This window comes from Callionymus lyra, chromosome 4 (genome assembly GCF_982586985.1).
Source record: "Callionymus lyra chromosome 4, fCalLyr1.hap1.1, whole genome shotgun sequence".
In the NCBI taxonomy this organism is placed as follows: Eukaryota; Metazoa; Chordata; class Actinopteri; order Syngnathiformes; family Callionymidae; genus Callionymus; species Callionymus lyra.
The window spans coordinates 97501-115000 of NC_141821.1; the positions used below are offsets into that span (position 1 = coordinate 97501).

A 17500-nucleotide genomic window follows, 5' to 3' on the forward strand; every position below is an offset into this window, starting at 1 on the left:
ATCTTGAACCTGCCATTAATGATCTTCAATTAGTTTCAATCAATAGATATAAAGATGAACGAACTGATCAATAATTAAACTTTTCAACAGAAACAAACGTGATATTAAAGGATCACAAGGAAGACGCTGCTGATGCTCTTACTTTGAAAGTGTATTTCCTCCTCCTGACAGGAAGTTATGGTGAAGTGAGTGAAGAATCCTGAGTGACAGTTAGTTTGATCAAGATGTCAGTGTTTTTGTTACCATGACAACCTTAAGTTGCTGCTCATTGGTTCATATTGCGTCAGGCCTTCTGTGATTGGCTGGATTGACCTAAAAGTTTATTATCATGAAAAGATCAATATTGATATTAAAGATCAACATAAACGTGAGAAAACAAATAATATCAAATATAGAAAAAATCCCTTTGATGTCAAACATTATTTCCTTTAGTTTTAAAAGTTTCTCAATGATGTGAAGAAGTTTGAGGCTCATTAGTTTGTGCCTCAAACTTCTTCACTTGTATTTGTGATCAAAACTAAACCACTTTGATAAAAACATCAGAGAAAATAAACGTCATTATGTTGAGAGATACAGCAACAGGCGCTTCAATGTAGCAACAGTTCGTGATGATTGACATGACTCCCCCTGAACACACACATCCTTACACAACTGGTTCGTCTACACACTGACCTTGAATCTTGACCTTCTCGACCTCATCTGTCCTCCTCCAGGCATCATCAGGACGGCCTTGAACGACATGGACCGCGAGGCGCGAGAACACTACACCGTGGTCATCCAGGCCAAGGACATGGCGGGTCAGGTGGGCGGTCTGTCGGGGTCCACCACCATCAACATCACGCTCACCGACGTCAACGACAACCCCCCAGAGTTCCCCCAGAGTAAGAGCTCCAGAACAAGACTCATGCTAGCATGCTAGCATTAGCTTGTAGATTTGACCGTCGTTGTGTTAAAACGTCGGCGTTCGTTGAAAGACCTTCTGATCCAACCTTCGACAGGAAACTACCAGCTGTACGTTCCCGAGTCGGCCAAAGTGGGAAAACCCGTCGGGAAGATCAAGGCCAACGACAAAGATTTAGGCGTCAACGCCGACGTGAAGTACAGCATCATGAACTCGGAGGGCGCCAACATGTTCGCCATCTCCAGCGACCGCGACACCAGAGAAGGAGTCATCAGCCTCAAGAAGGTACGACAAGAATCTTCTTCAGAATGTAAGACAAAGAGTTAATAAAGGTTTACAGTATGTTCTGGACTATAAGTGTCTCCGGAGCACGAGTCGCTCCAGACATAAAATACACAATAAAGAAGTACAAACATATATAAGTCGCACTGGAGTATAAGTCGTGTTTTTGGGGGAAATTGATTTGATAAAATCCAAGAACAGACATGTGATCTTGAAAGACAAGTTAAAATAAAACTAGAGGCAACAACAGAATAATGTTCCGTTACATGAAGTGAGAACCTGGTATGTTAACATAACATATGAAGAGTTATTCAGAGAACTATAGCATCAATAACTAACTAGTTTACCAAACCATCCGTGTAACTCCAAATAACTCTTCATCCTCGTGTCACTTTTAAACAACTAACTAACTCCGGAGGTAGAAGATGCTTCCTCTTCTACGTGGAAATGATCAACACAGGCCTAGAGCGCCCTCTGGTGGTTTAGTGTGAGAATAACATGTGAAATGATATAATAATGTGGTAATAACTTCACACATAAGTCGCTCCAGAGTATAAGTCGCGGACAAACTATGAAGAAAACTGACACTTATCGTCCGGAACATTCGGTAATATGTGGTTAATATCTGGTGTTGAGTTTATTATCTACGATCGACATAGAACCTCGAACACTGTGTTCAGTAACGACACAAACCTGTCACCATGTTTCGTGACTACAAAGCTCTCCTCGTGAGTCGTGAGTGTGCGACGAGCAGAGTGTGGGTCAGTGTTGCTTCTAAAGTGTATCTGCTCCTCAGCCTCTGAACTACGAGCGCAAGAAGATCTACACGCTTCAGATCGAAGGCACCAACACGCATGTGGATCCTCGCTTCTCCTACATGGGATCCTTCAAGGACATGGCGTCGCTGAAGATCACGGTGGGCGACGTGGACGAGGCTCCGGTCTTCACCTTGGAATATTACATCCTGGACGTCTACGAGAACTCCCCGGCGGGGTCGGAGGTCGGCGCGGTGACGGCGCGGGACCCCGACGGGCGCAACAGCCCGGTCAGGTAAGATCTTCGAGATACGCTCTGTGCCCCGGCTAGCTGGGATGGATCAGTTGTGCTACTGATGTGTTCTGTGACGCGGCTGCGTCTGATTGGCTGCTGAAGTGATGATGTCATCACACTACGAAGAGAGATTGAGGAGGATTTGTTCGTGAATCCTCAGCAGAACCAGACTTCAGTGGAGAATCCTTTATATTTCTTTGTCTCTTTTTGAGAAGCATTTGTTGTAAAAGTACAACTTGAATCCATGAAAACACAACCAGGTTTAAAAACTACTCAAAGAGGCTGAAAACACTTTTTAAAATACATTATATTCATATTTCTGTCCTTGTTTGAAGGTCAACTTTAGAATCAAAGTTTGACGACAAAATATTTTATTAATGACTATTTTATTATTATACTATATTTACGTCTAATTAACTGAAGGTTTATTTTGTAAATGTTTTAAACGTTCATCATTTAAAATGTATTACTTTCTTCTGCTGTATCTCGTGGACCTTAATGTAAATATATCAGTTACAGTTATATGCAGTTATATACAGTTATATACAGTTATATTCAGTTATATACAGTTATATACAGTTATATACAGTTATATACAGTTATAAACAGTTATATACAGTTATATTCAGTTATATACAGTTATATACAGTTATATACAGTTATATTCAGTTATATTCAGTTATATACAGTTATATACAGTTATATACAGTTATATTCAGTTATATACAGTTATATACAGTTATAAACAGTTATATACAGTTATATGCAGTTATATTCAGTTATATACAGTTATATACAGTTATATTCAGTTATATACAGTTATATACAGTTATATACAGTTATAAACAGTTATATACAGTTATATTCAGTTATATACAGTTATATTCAGTTATATACAGTTATATACAGTTATATACAGTTATATTCAGTTATATACAGTTATATACAGTTATATACAGTTATATACAGTTATAAACAGTTATATACAGTTATATACAGTTATATTCAGTTATATACAGTTATATACAGTTATATACAGTTATATTCAGTTATATACAGTTATATACAGTTATATTCAGTTATATACAGTTATATACAGTTATAAACAGTTATATACAGTTATGAACAGTTATATACAGTTATATACAGTTATATTCAGTTATATACAGTTATATACAGTTATAAACAGTTATATACAGTTATATACTGTTATATACAGTTATATACAGTTATATTCAGTTTTATACATTTATATACAGTTATATACAGTTATATACAGTTATATTCAGTTATATACAGTTATATACAGTTATATACAGTTATAATCAGATATATACAGTTATAAACAGTTATATACAGTTATATACAGTTATATTCAGTTATATACAGTTATATACAGTTATATACAGTTATATTCAGTTATATACAGTTATATACAGTTATATTCAGTTATATACAGTTATATACAGTTATATACAGTTATATTCAGTTATATACAGTTATATACAGTTATAAACAGTTATATACAGTTATATTCAGTTATATACAGTTATATACAGTTATAAACAGTTATATACAGTTATATACAGTTATATTCAGTTATATACAGTTATATACAGTTATATTCAGTTATATACAGTTATATACAGTTATATACAGTTATATTCAGTTATATACAGTTATATACAGTTATATACAGTTATATACAGTTATAATGATAATACATTATGAAGCAGATACTTGTTATCTTTCATGTTTCCACACAGAACAGGTTGTGTGTTTGATGTAGAGTTTGTGTGTTTGACGAAGAGTTTGTGTATTTGATGTAGAGTTTGTGTGTTTGATGTAGAGTTTGTGTGTTTGATGTAGAGCTAGTGTGTTTGACGTAGAGTTTGTGTGTTTGATGTAGAGTTTGTGTGTTTGACGTAGAGTTTGTGTGTTTGATGTAGAGTTTGTGTGTTTGATGTAGAGTTTGTGTGTTTGATGTAGAGTTTGTGTGTTTGACGTAGAGTTTGTGTGTTTGATGTAGAGTTTGTGTGTTTGACGTAGAGTTTGTGTGTTTGATGTAGAGTTTGTGTGTTTGATGTAGAGTTTGTGTGTTTGACGTAGAGTTTGTGTGTTTGACGTAGAGTTTGTGTGTTTGATGTAGAGTTTGTGTGTTTGACGTAGAGTTTGTGTGTTTGACGTAGAGTTTGTGTGTTTGATGTAGTTTTTGTGTTTGACGAAGAGTTTGTGTGTTTGATGTAGAGTTTGTGTGTTTGACGTAGAGTTTGTCTGTTTGATGTAGAGTTTGTGTGTTTGACGAAGAGTTTGTGTGTTTGACGTAGAGTTTGTGTGTTTGACGAAGAGTTTGTGTGTTTGACGTAGAGTTTGTGTGTTTGATGTAGAGTTTGTGTGTTTAATGTAGAGTTTGTGTGTTTGACGAAGAGTTTGTGTGTTTGATGTAGAGTTTGTGTGTTTGATGTCGAGTTTTTGTGTTTGACGTAGAGTTTGTGTGTTTGATGTAGAGTGTGTGTGTTTGACGTAGAGTTTGTGTGTTTGATGTAGAGTTTGTGTGTTTGACGTAGAGTTTGTGTGTTTGACGTAGAGTTTGTGTGTTTGACGTAGAGTTTGTGTGTTTGACGTAGAGTTTGTGTGTTTGATGTAGAGTTTGTGTGTTTGACGTAGAGTTTGTGTGTTTGACGAAGAGTTTGTGTGTTTGATGTAGAGTTTGTGTGTTTGACGTAGAGTTTGTGTGTTTGATGTAGAGTTTGTGTGTTTGATGTAGAGTTTGTGTGTTTGACGTAGAGTTTGTGTATTTGACGTAGAGTTTGTGTGTTTGATGTAGAGTTTGTGTGTTTGATGTAGAGTTTGTGTGTTTGACGTAGAGTTTGTGTGTTTGACGTAGAGTTTGTGTGTTTGACGTAGAGTTTGTGTGTTTGACGAAGAGTTTGTGTGTTTGACGTAGAGTTTGTGTGTTTGATGTAGAGTTTGTGTGTTTGATGTAGATTTTGTGTGTTTGACGAAGAGTTTGTGTGTTTGATGTAGAGTTTGTGTGTTTGATGTAGAGTTTGTGTGTTTGACGTAGAGTTTGTGTGTTTGATCTAGAGTTTGTGTGTTTGACGTAGAGTTTGTGTGTTTGATGTAGAGTTTGTGTGTTTGACGTAGAGTTTGTGTGTTTGACGTAGAGTTTGTGTGTTTGACGTAGAGTTTGTGTGTTTGACGTAGAGTTCGTGTGTTTGATGTAGAGTTTGTGTGTTTGACGTAGAGTTTGTGTGTTTGACGTAGAGTTTGTGTGTTTGATGTAGAGTTTGTGTGTTTGATGTAGAGTTTGTGTGTTTGACGTAGAGTTTGTGTGTTTGACGTAGAGTTTGTGTGTTTGATGTAGAGTTTGTGTGTTTGATGTAGAGTTTGTGTGTTTGACGTAGAGTTTGTGTGTTTGACGTAGAGTTTGTGTGTTTGATGTAGAATTTGTGTGTTTGACGTAGAGTTTGTGTGTCTGATGTAGAGTTTGTGTGTTTGACGTAGAGTTTGTGTGTTTGACGTAGAGTTTGTGTGTTTGATGTAGAGTTTGTGTGTCTGATGTAGAGTTTGTGTGTTTGATGTAGAGTTTGTGTGTTTGATGTAGAGTTTGTGTGTTTGACGTAGAGTTTGTGTGTTTGATGTAGAGTTTGTGTGTTTGATGTAGAGTTTGTGTGTTTGACGTAGAGTTTGTGTGTTTGATCTAGAGTTTGTGTGTTTGACGTAGAGTTTGTGTGTTTGATGTAGAGTTTGTGTGTTTGACGTAGAGTTTGTGTGTTTGACGTAGAGTTTGTGTGTTTGACGTAGAGTTTGTGTGTTTGACGTAGAGTTCGTGTGTTTGATGTAGAGTTTGTGTGTTTGACGTAGAGTTTGTGTGTTTGACGTAGAGTTTGTGTGTTTGATGTAGTTTGTGTGTTTGATGTAGAGTTTGTGTGTTTGACGTAGAGTTTGTGTGTTTGACGAAGAGTTTGTGTGTTTGATGTAGAGTTTGTGTGTTTGACGAAGAGTTTGTGTGTTTGATGTAGAGTTTGTGTGTTTGACGTAGAGTTTGTGTGTTTGATGTAGAGTTTGTGTGTTTGATGTAGAGTTTGTGTGTTTGATGTAGAGTTTGTGTGTTTGACGTAGAGTTTGTGTGTTTGACGTAGAGTTTGTGTGTTTGATGTAGAGTTTGTGTGTTTGATGTAGAGTTTGTATGTCTGATGTAGAGTTTGTGTGTTTGACGTAGAGTTTGTGTGTTTGACGTAGAGTTTGTGTGTTTGATGTAGAGTTTGTGTGTCTGATGTAGAGTTTGTGTGTTTGATGTAGAGTTTGTGTGTTTGATGTAGAGTTTGTGTGTTTGACGTAGAGTTTGTGTGTTTGATGTAGAGTTTGTGTGTCTGATGTAGAGTTTGTGTGTTTGATGTAGAGTTTGTGTGTTTGATGTAGAGTTTGTGTGTCTGATGTAGAGTTTGTGTGTTTGACGTAGAGTTTGTGTGTTTGATGTAGAGTTTGTGTGTTTGACGTAGAGTTTGTGTGTTTGATGTAGAGTTTGTGTGTCTGATGTAGAGTTTGTGTGTTTGACGTAGAGTTTGTGTGTTTGACGTAGAGTTTGTGTGTTTGATGTAGAGTTTGTGTGTCTGATGTAGAGTTTGTGTGTTTGATGTAGAGTTTGTGTGTTTGATGTAGAGTTTGTGTGTCTGATGTAGAGTTTGTGTGTTTGACGTAGAGTTGGATGGTTTGAGGCGATAAAAGACGTAAATGTTGAGCTTCTGACTCGAGTACAAACACATCCATCTTCACGAGAAGAATTAATTATTGATCACATGGTTCTCGCTTCAAACGTGTAAACAGTCTTGTTTACCTGAAGCTCCATGAATAGTCACAGCTCAGGTGTGGACGTGTGAGAAGATCCAACTGTCCATCAGCTCTGAAGACATGTGAGAAGATCCAATTGTCCATCAGCTCTGAAGACATGTGAGAAGATCCAACTGTCCATCAGCTCTGAAGACATGTGAGAAGATCCAACTGTCCATCAGCTCTGAAGACATGTGAGAAGATCCAATTGTCCATCAGCTCTGAAGACATGTGAGAAGATCCAACTGTCCATCAGCTCTGAAGACATGTGAGATGATCCAATTGTCCATCAGCTCTGAAGACATGTGAGAAGATCCAATTGTCCATCAGCTCTGAAGACATGTGAGAAGATCCAACTGTCCATCAGCTCTGAAGACATGTGAGATAATCCAACTGTCCATCAGCTCTGAAGACATGTGCGATGATCCAACTGTCCATCAGCTCTGGAGAGAAGATCCAACTGTCCATCAGCTCTGAAGACATGTGAGAAGATCCAACTGTCCATCAGCTCTGAAGACATGTGAGAAGATCCAACTGTCCATCAGCTCTGAAGACATGTGAGATGATCCAACTGTCCATCAGCTCTGAAGACATGTGAGAAGATCCAACTGTCCATCAGCTCTGAAGACATGTGAGAAGATCCAACTGTCCATCAGCTCTGAAGACATGTGAGAAGATCCAATTGTCCATCAGCTCTGAAGACATGTGAGAAGATCCAACTGTCCATCAGCTCTGAAGACATGTGAGATGATCCAACTGTCCATCAGCTCTGAAGACATGTGAGAAGATCCAACTGTCCATCAGCTCTGAAGACATGTGAGATGATCCAACTGTCCATCAGCTCTGAAGACATGTGAGAAGATCCAACTGTCCATCAGCTCTGAAGACATGTGAGAAGATCCAACTGTCCATCAGCTCTGAAGACATGTGAGATGATCCAACTGTCCATCAGCTCTGAAGACATGTGAGAAGATCCAACTGTCCATCAGCTCTGAAGACATGTGAGAAGATCCAATTGTCCATCAGCTCTGAAGACATGTGAGAAGATCCAACTGTCCATCAGCTCTGAAGACATGTGAGAAGATCCAATTGTCCATCAGCTCTGAAGACATGTGAGAAGATCCAACTGTCCATCAGCTCTGAAGACATGTGAGAAGATCCAACTGTCCATCAGCTCTGAAGACATGTGAGATGATCCAACTGTCCATCAGCTCTGAAGACATGTGAGAAGATCCAACTGTCCATCAGCTCTGAAGACATGTGAGAAGATCCAACTGTCCATCAGCTCTGAAGACATGTGAGAAGATCCAACTGTCCATCAGCTCTGAAGACATGTGAGATGATCGAACTATAGAGTGTTGTGGAGAGAGTTAACCTAAAACACTCGTCTTGTGAACTTGGCTGGACTGAAGTACTGAGACGTCAATATACTATATCTGCATCAAATTACTAAGACCTGTGCTGTGAAGGTACACACAGGTACACACAAATACTCACTGAAACACACAGATACACACAGATACACTCAGATACACACAGACACACACAGATACACACAGATACACACAGACACACACAGACACACACAGATACACACATATACACACAGATACACACAGGTACACACAGTTACACACAGATACACACAGATACACACAGACACACACAGGTACACACAGATACACACAGATACACACAGGTACACACAGATACACACAGATACACTCAGATACACACAGACACACACAGATACACAAAGATACACACAGACACACACAGATACACACAGATAAACACAGACACACACAGATACACACAGACACACACAGATACACACAGACACACACAGATACACACAGATAAACACAGACACACAGAGATACACACAGACACACACAGATACACACAGATACACACAGACACACACAGATACACACAGATACACACAGACACACACAGATACACACAGATACACAAAGGTACTCACAGATACTCACAGATACTCACAGATACACACAGATACACACAGATACACACAGACACACACAGATACACACAGGTACTCACAGATACTCACATATACACACAGACACACACAGATACACACAGACACACACAGATACACACAGATACACACAGATACTCACAGATACACACAGGTACTCACAGATACACACAGATACACACAGACACACACAGATACACACAGGTACTCACAGATACTCACATATACACACAGACACACACAGACACACACAGATACACACAGACACACACAGATACACACAGACACACACAGACACACACAGATACACACAGATACACACAGACACACACAGATACACACAGATACACACAGGTACACACAGATACACACAGATACACACATATACACACAGACACACACAGACACTCACAGATACTCACAGATACACACAGGTACTCACAGATACACACAGATACACACAGATACACACAGACACACACAGACACACACAGATACTCACAGATACTCACAGATACACACAGGTACTCACAGATACACACAGATACACACAGACACACACAGATACACACAGATACACACAGACACACACAGATACTCACAGATACACACAGATACACACAGACACACACAGATACACACAGGTACTCACAGATACACACAGATACACACAGACACACACAGATACACACAGGTACTCACAGATACTCACAGATACACACAGATACACACAGACACACACAGATACACACAGGTACTCACAGATACTCACAGATACACACAGATACACACAGACACACACAGATACACACAGATACACACAGACACACACAGATACACACAGGTACTCACAGATACTCACAGATACACACAGATACACACAGATACACACAGACACACACAGATACACACAGGTACTAACAGATACTAACAGATACACACAGATACACACAGACACACACAGATACACACAGATACACACAGACACACACAGATACACACAGATACACACAGGTACACACAGATACACACAGATACACACATATACACACAGACACACACAGACACTCACAGATACTCACAGATACACACAGGTACTCACAGATACACACAGATACACACAGATACACACAGACACACACAGACACACACAGATACTCACAGATACTCACAGATACACACAGGTACTCACAGATACACACAGATACACACGGACACACACAGATACACACAGATACACACAGACACACACAGATACTCACAGATACACACGGATACACACAGATACACACAGACACACACAGATACACACAGGTACTCACAAATACACACAGATACACACAGGTACTCACAGATACTCACAGATACACACAGATACACACAGACACACACAGATACACACAGATACACACAGACACACACAGATACACACAGGTACTCACAGATACTCACAGATACACACAGATACACACAGATACACACAGACACACACAGATACACACAGGTACTCACAGATACTCACAGATACTCACAGATACTCACAGATACACACAGATACACACAGATACACACAGGTACTCACAGATACTCACAGATACACACAGATACTCACAGATACACACCGACACACACAGATACACACAGATACACACAGATACACACAGACACACACAGATACACACAGGTACTCACAGATACACACAGATACACACAGACACACACAGATACACACAGGTACTCACAGATACTCACAGATACACACAGATACACACAGGTACTCACAGACACACACAGATACACACAGGTACTCACAGATACTCACAGATACACACAGATACACACAGATACTCACAGATACACACAGATACACACAGGTACTCACAGATACTCACAGATACACACAGGTACTCACAGATACTCACAGATACACACAGATACACACAGATACTCACAGATACACACAGATACACACAGGTACTCACATACACACACAGATACACACAGGTACTCACAGATACACACAGATACACACAGGTACTCACAGATACTCACAGATACACACAGGTACTCACAGACACACACAGATACACACAGGTACTCACAGATACACACAGATACACACAGGTACTCACAGATACTCACAGATACACATAGGTACTCACAGATACTCACAGATACACACAGGTACTCACAGATACTCACAGATACACACAGATACACACAGGTACTCACAGATACACACAGATACACACAGACACACACAGATACACACAGGTACTCACAGATACTCACAGATACACACAGATACACACAGATACACACAGACACACACAGATACACACAGGTACTAACAGATACTAACAGATACACACAGATACACACAGATACACACAGGTACTGACAGATACTCACAGATACACACAGATACACACAGGTACTCACAGACACACACAGATACACACAGGTACTCACAGATACTCACAGATACACACAGATACACACAGATACTCACAGATACACACAGATACACACAGGTACTCACAGATACTCACAGATACACACAGGTACTCACAGATACTCACAGATACACACAGATACACACAGATACTCACAGATACACACAGATACACACAGGTACTCACATACACACACAGATACACACAGGTACTCACAGATACACACAGATACACACAGGTACTCACAGATACTCACAGATACACACAGGTACTCACAGACACACACAGATACACACAGGTACTCACAGATACACACAGATACACACAGGTACTCACAGATACTCACAGATACACACAGGTACTCACAGATACTCACAGATACACACAGGTACTCACAGATACTCACAGATACACACAGATACACACAGGTACTCACAGATACACACAGATACACACAGACACACACAGATACACACAGGTACTCACAGATACTCACAGATACACACAGATACACACAGATACACACAGACACACACAGATACACACAGGTACTAACAGATACTAACAGATACACACAGATACACACAGATACACACAGACACACACAGATACACACAGATACACACAGACACACACAGATACACACAGATACACACAGGTACACACAGATACACACAGATACACACAGACACACACAGATACACACAGATACACACAGGTACACACAGATACACACAGATACACACAGATACACACAGGTACACACAGATACACACAGATACACACAGACACACACAGATACTCACAGATACACACAGACACACACAGATACACACAGGTACTCTAACAGAAGTTCAAACTAGATACTTCATGTTTCTTTCGTTGAAGACTTGACTCTAGTTTGAGCTCGTTAGGAAGAGCTTCACTCGTCAACTCAAAGTTGTCTCTGTTGACCCTGAGACGACACCAGGGTTACATTCTTCTCACGTCTTCTCTTAAAGTGACGACAGTAACTTGAAGATGTTTTACTGTAGATCAAGTCAATGGTTTCAAGGACTCAGAGGACAGTGAACGAGAAGATACTGATGTCTTCTTGGTCGCGAGTAGAAAGAAAGGATGATAAACGAGTGAACTAGTGGAGAGGTTGGACAGAGTGAGGACAGTGAAGAATAGCAGGAGGACCAGGGAGGTCATGTTGATGGACAGAGATCAGGAAAGTGAACCACCAAATGTGCAAATGTGCAGGTTTGTAAATGTGTCTCAGGTTTGTACATGAGTCTCAGGTTTGTAAATGTGTCTCAGGTTTTTACATGAGTCTCAGGTTTGTACATGAGTCTCAGGTTTGTAAATGTGTCTCAGGTTTGTACATGAGTCTCAGGTTTGTAAATGTGTCTCAGGTTTGTACATGTGTCTCAGGTTTGTACATGAGTCTCAGGTTTGTACATGAGTCTCAGGTTTGTACATGAGTCTCAGGTTTGTACATGAGTCTCAGGTTTGTACATGAGTCTCAGGTTTGTACATGAGTCTCAGGTTTGTAAATGTGTCTCAGGTTTGTACATGAGTCTCAGGTTTGTAAATGTGTCTCAGGTTTTTACATGAGTCTCAGGTTTGTACATGAGTCTCAGGTTTGTACATGAGTCTCAGGTTTGTACATGAGTCTCAGGTTTGTAAATGTGTCTCAGGTTTGTACATGTGTCTCAGGTTTGTACATGAGTCTCAGGTTTGTAAATGTGTCTCAGGTTTGTAAATGTGTCTCAGGTTTTTACATGAGTCTCAGGTTTGTACATGTGTCTCAGGTTTTTACATGAGTCTCAGGTTTGTACATGAGTCTCAGGTTTGTACATGAGTCTCAGGTTTGTAAATGTGTCTCAGGTTTTTACATGAGTCTCAGGTTTGTACATGAGTCTCAGGTTTGTACATGAGTCTCAGGTTTGTACATGAGTCTCAGGTTTGTAAATGTGTCTCAGGTTTGTACATGTGTCTCAGGTTTGTACATGAGTCTCAGGTTTGTAAATGTGTCTCAGGTTTGTAAATGTGTCTCAGGTTTGTACATGAGTCTCAGGTTTGTACATATGTCTCAGGTTTGTACATGTGTCTCAGGTTTTTACATGAGTCTCAGGTTTGTACATGTGTCTCAGGTTTTTACATGAGTCTCAGGTTTGTACATGAGTCTCAGGTTTGTACATGAGTCTCAGGTTTGTACATGTGTCTCAGGTTTGTACATGTGTCTCAGGTTTGTACATGAGTCTCAGGTTTGTACATGTGTCTCAGGTTTGTAAATGTGTCTCAGGTTTTTACATGAGTCTCAGGTTTGTACATGAGTCTCAGGTTTGTACATGAGTCTCAGGTTTGTACATGAGTCTCAGGTTTGTACATGTGTCTCAGGTTTGTACATGTGTCTCAGGTTTTTACATGAGTCTCAGGTTTGTACATGAGTCTCAGGTTTGTAAATGTGTCTCAGGTTTGTACATGAGTCTCAGGTTTGTACATGTGTCTCAGGTTTGTACATGAGTCTCAGGTTTGTACATGAGTCTCAGGTTTGTACATGTGTCTCAGGTTTGTACATGTGTCTCAGGTTTGTACATGAGTCTCAGGTTTGTACATGAGTCTCAGGTTTGTAAATGTGTCTCAGGTTTGTACATGAGTCTCAGGTTTGTACATGAGTCTCAGGTTTGTAAATGTGTCTCAGGTTTGTACATGAGTCTCAGGTTTGTAAATGTGTCTCAGGTTTGTACATGAGTCTCAGGTTTGTAAATGTGTCTCAGGTTTGTACATGAGTCTCAGGTTTGTAAATGTGTCTCAGGTTTGTACATGAGTCTCAGGTTTGTACATGAGTCTCAGGTTTGTAAATGTGTCTCAGGTTTGTACATGAGTCTCAGGTTTGTAAATGTGTCTCAGGTTTGTACATGAGTCTCAGGTTTGTAAATGTGTCTCAGGTTTGTACATGAGGCTCAGGTTTGTGTCATAAGACGTCCCTGAGGCGTGGATGTAAACGAGACACCATGACAGTGATACGAACTACAAAAGTCTCCTAAAGGTCTCTATGCAGAGAAAAACATTTCCTGACTTGTTTCCCGTGATTTACTCTCTCGGAGTTTAATCATCAGCAGCACATTTACGTCCAGTTCAGCAGCACATTTACGTCACACTTCAGCAGCACATTTACGTCACACTTCAGCAGCACATTTATGTCACACTTCAGCAGCACATTTACGTCACACTTCAGCTGCACATTTACGTCACACTTCAGCAGCACATTTATGTCACACTTCAGCTGCACATTTACGTCACACTTCAGCAGCACATTTACGTCCAGTTCAGCAGCACATTTACGTCACACTTCAGCAGCACATTTATGTCACACTTCAGCAGCACATTTACGTCACACTTCAGCAGCACATTTACGTCACACTTCAGCAGCACATTTACGTCACACTTCAGCTGCACATTTACGTCACACTTCAGCAGCACATTTACGTCACACTTCAGCAGCACATTTACGTCACACTTCAGCAGCACATTTACGTCACACTTCAGCAGCACATTTACGTCACACTTCAGCAGCACATTTACGTCACACTTCAGCAGCACATTTACGTCACACTTTAGCAGCAGATTTACGTCCAGTTCGGCAGCACATTTACGTCACACTTCAGCTGCACATTTACGTCACACTTCAGCGGCACATTTACGTCACACTTCAGCAGCACATTTACGTCACACTTCAGCAGCACATTTACGTCACACTTCAGCAGCACATTTACGTCACACTTCAGCAGCACATTTACGTCACACTTCAGCAGCACATTTACGTCACACTTCAGCAGCACATTTACGTCACACTTGAGCAGCACATTTACGTCACACTTCAGCAGCACATTTACGTCACACTTCAGCAGCACATTTACGTCACACTTCAGCAGCACATTTACGTCACACTTCAGCGGCACATTTACGTCCAGTTCAGCAGCACATTTACGTCACACTTCAGCTGCACATTTACGTCACACTTCAGCGGCACATTTACGTCACACTTCAGCAGCACATTTACGTCACACTTCAGCAGCACATTTACGTCACACTTCAGCGGCACATTTACGTCACACTTCAGCAGCACATGTACGTCACACTTCAGCAGCACATTTACGTCACACTTCAGCAGCACATTTACGTCACACTTCAGCGCAAATTTACGTCCAATTCAGCGGCACATTTACGTCACACTCCAGCATTTACGTCACACTTCAGCAGCACATTTACGTCACACTTCAGCAGCACATTTACGTCACACTTCAGCATTTACGTCACACTTCAGCAGCACATTTACGTCACACTTCAGCAGCACATTTACGTCACACTTCAGCAGCACATTTACTTCACACTTCAGCAGCACATTTACGTCACACTTCAGCAGCACATTTACTTCACACTTCAGCAGCACATTTACGTCACACTTCAGCAGCACATTTACGTCACACTTCAGCAGCACATTTACGTCACACTTCAGCGGCACATTTACGTCACACTTCAGCAGCAGATTTACGTCCAGTTCAGCAGCACATTTACGTCACACTTCAGCTGCACATTTACGTCACACTTCAGCGGCACATTTACGTCACACTTCAGCTGCACATTTACGTCACACTTCAGCAGCACATTTACGTCACACTTCAGCAGCACATTTACGTCACACTTCAGCAGCACATTTACGTCACACTTCAGCAGCACATTTACGTCACACTTCAGCAGCACATTTACGTCACACTTGAGCAGCACATTTACGTCACACTTCAGCAGCACATTTACGTCACACTTCAGCAGCACATTTACGTCACACTTCAGCAGCACATTTACGTCACACTTCAGCAGCACATTTACGTCACACTTCAGCGGCACATTTACGTCCAGTTCAGCAGCACATTTACGTCACACTTCAGCTGCACATTTACGTCACACTTCAGCGGCACATTTACGTCACACTTCAGCAGCACATTTACGTCACACTTCAGCAGCAAATTTACGTCCAATTCAGCGGCACATTTACGTCACACTCCAGCATTTACGTCACACTTCAGCAGCACATTTACGTCACACTTCAGCAGCACATTTACGTCACACTTCAGCATTTACGTCACACTTCAGCAGCACATTTACGTCACACTTCAGCAGCACATTTACGTCACACTTCAGCAGCACATTTACTTCACACTTCAGCAGCACATTTACGTCACACTTCAGCAGCACATTTACTTCACACTTCAGCAGCACATTTACGTCACACTTCAGCAGCACATTTACGTCACACTTCAGCAGCACATTTACGTCACACTTCAGCAGCACATTTACGTCACACTTCAGCAGCACATTTACGTCACACTTCAGCTGCACATTTACGTCACACTTCAGCAGCACATTTACATCACACTTCAGCGGCACATTTACGTCACACTTCAGCGGCACATTTACGTCACACTTCAGCGGCACATTTACGTCACACTTTAGCAGCACATTTACGTCACACTTCAGCAGCACATTTACTTCACACTTCAGCAGCACATTTACGTCACACTTCAGCTGCACATTTACGTCACACTTCAGCAGCACATTTACGTCACACTTCAGCAGCACATTTACGTCACACTTCAGCAGCAGATTTACGTCACACTTCAGCAGCACATTTACGTCACACTTCAGCAGCACATTTACGTCACACTTCAGCAGCACATTTACGTCACACTTCAGCAGCACATTTACGTCACACTTCAGCAGCACATTTACGTCACACTTCAGCAGCACATTTACGTCACACTTCAGCTGCACATTTACATCACACTTCAGCAGCACATTTACGTCACACTTCAGCGGCACATTTACGTCACACTTCAGCGGCACATTTGCGTCACACTTTAGCAGCACATTTACGTCACACTTCAGCAGCACATTTACGTCACACTTCAGCAGCACATTTACGTC

At 40.7% G+C, this 17500-nt stretch overlaps 1 protein-coding gene across 1 annotated transcript in view; it reads left to right on the plus strand.

The window, feature by feature from the left end:
- LOC148080515 (cadherin-18-like) overlaps window positions 1-17500 on the plus strand; it is a 125184-nt gene that overhangs the window by 82322 nt on the left and 25362 nt on the right. The window contains exons 5-7 of the mRNA XM_087788417.1: window positions 714-881; window positions 999-1186; window positions 1980-2233. Of these exons, the coding sequence (XP_087644543.1) occupies window positions 714-881; window positions 999-1186; window positions 1980-2233 (610 nt within the window). The remainder of the gene's footprint in view (window positions 1-713; window positions 882-998; window positions 1187-1979; window positions 2234-17500) is intronic.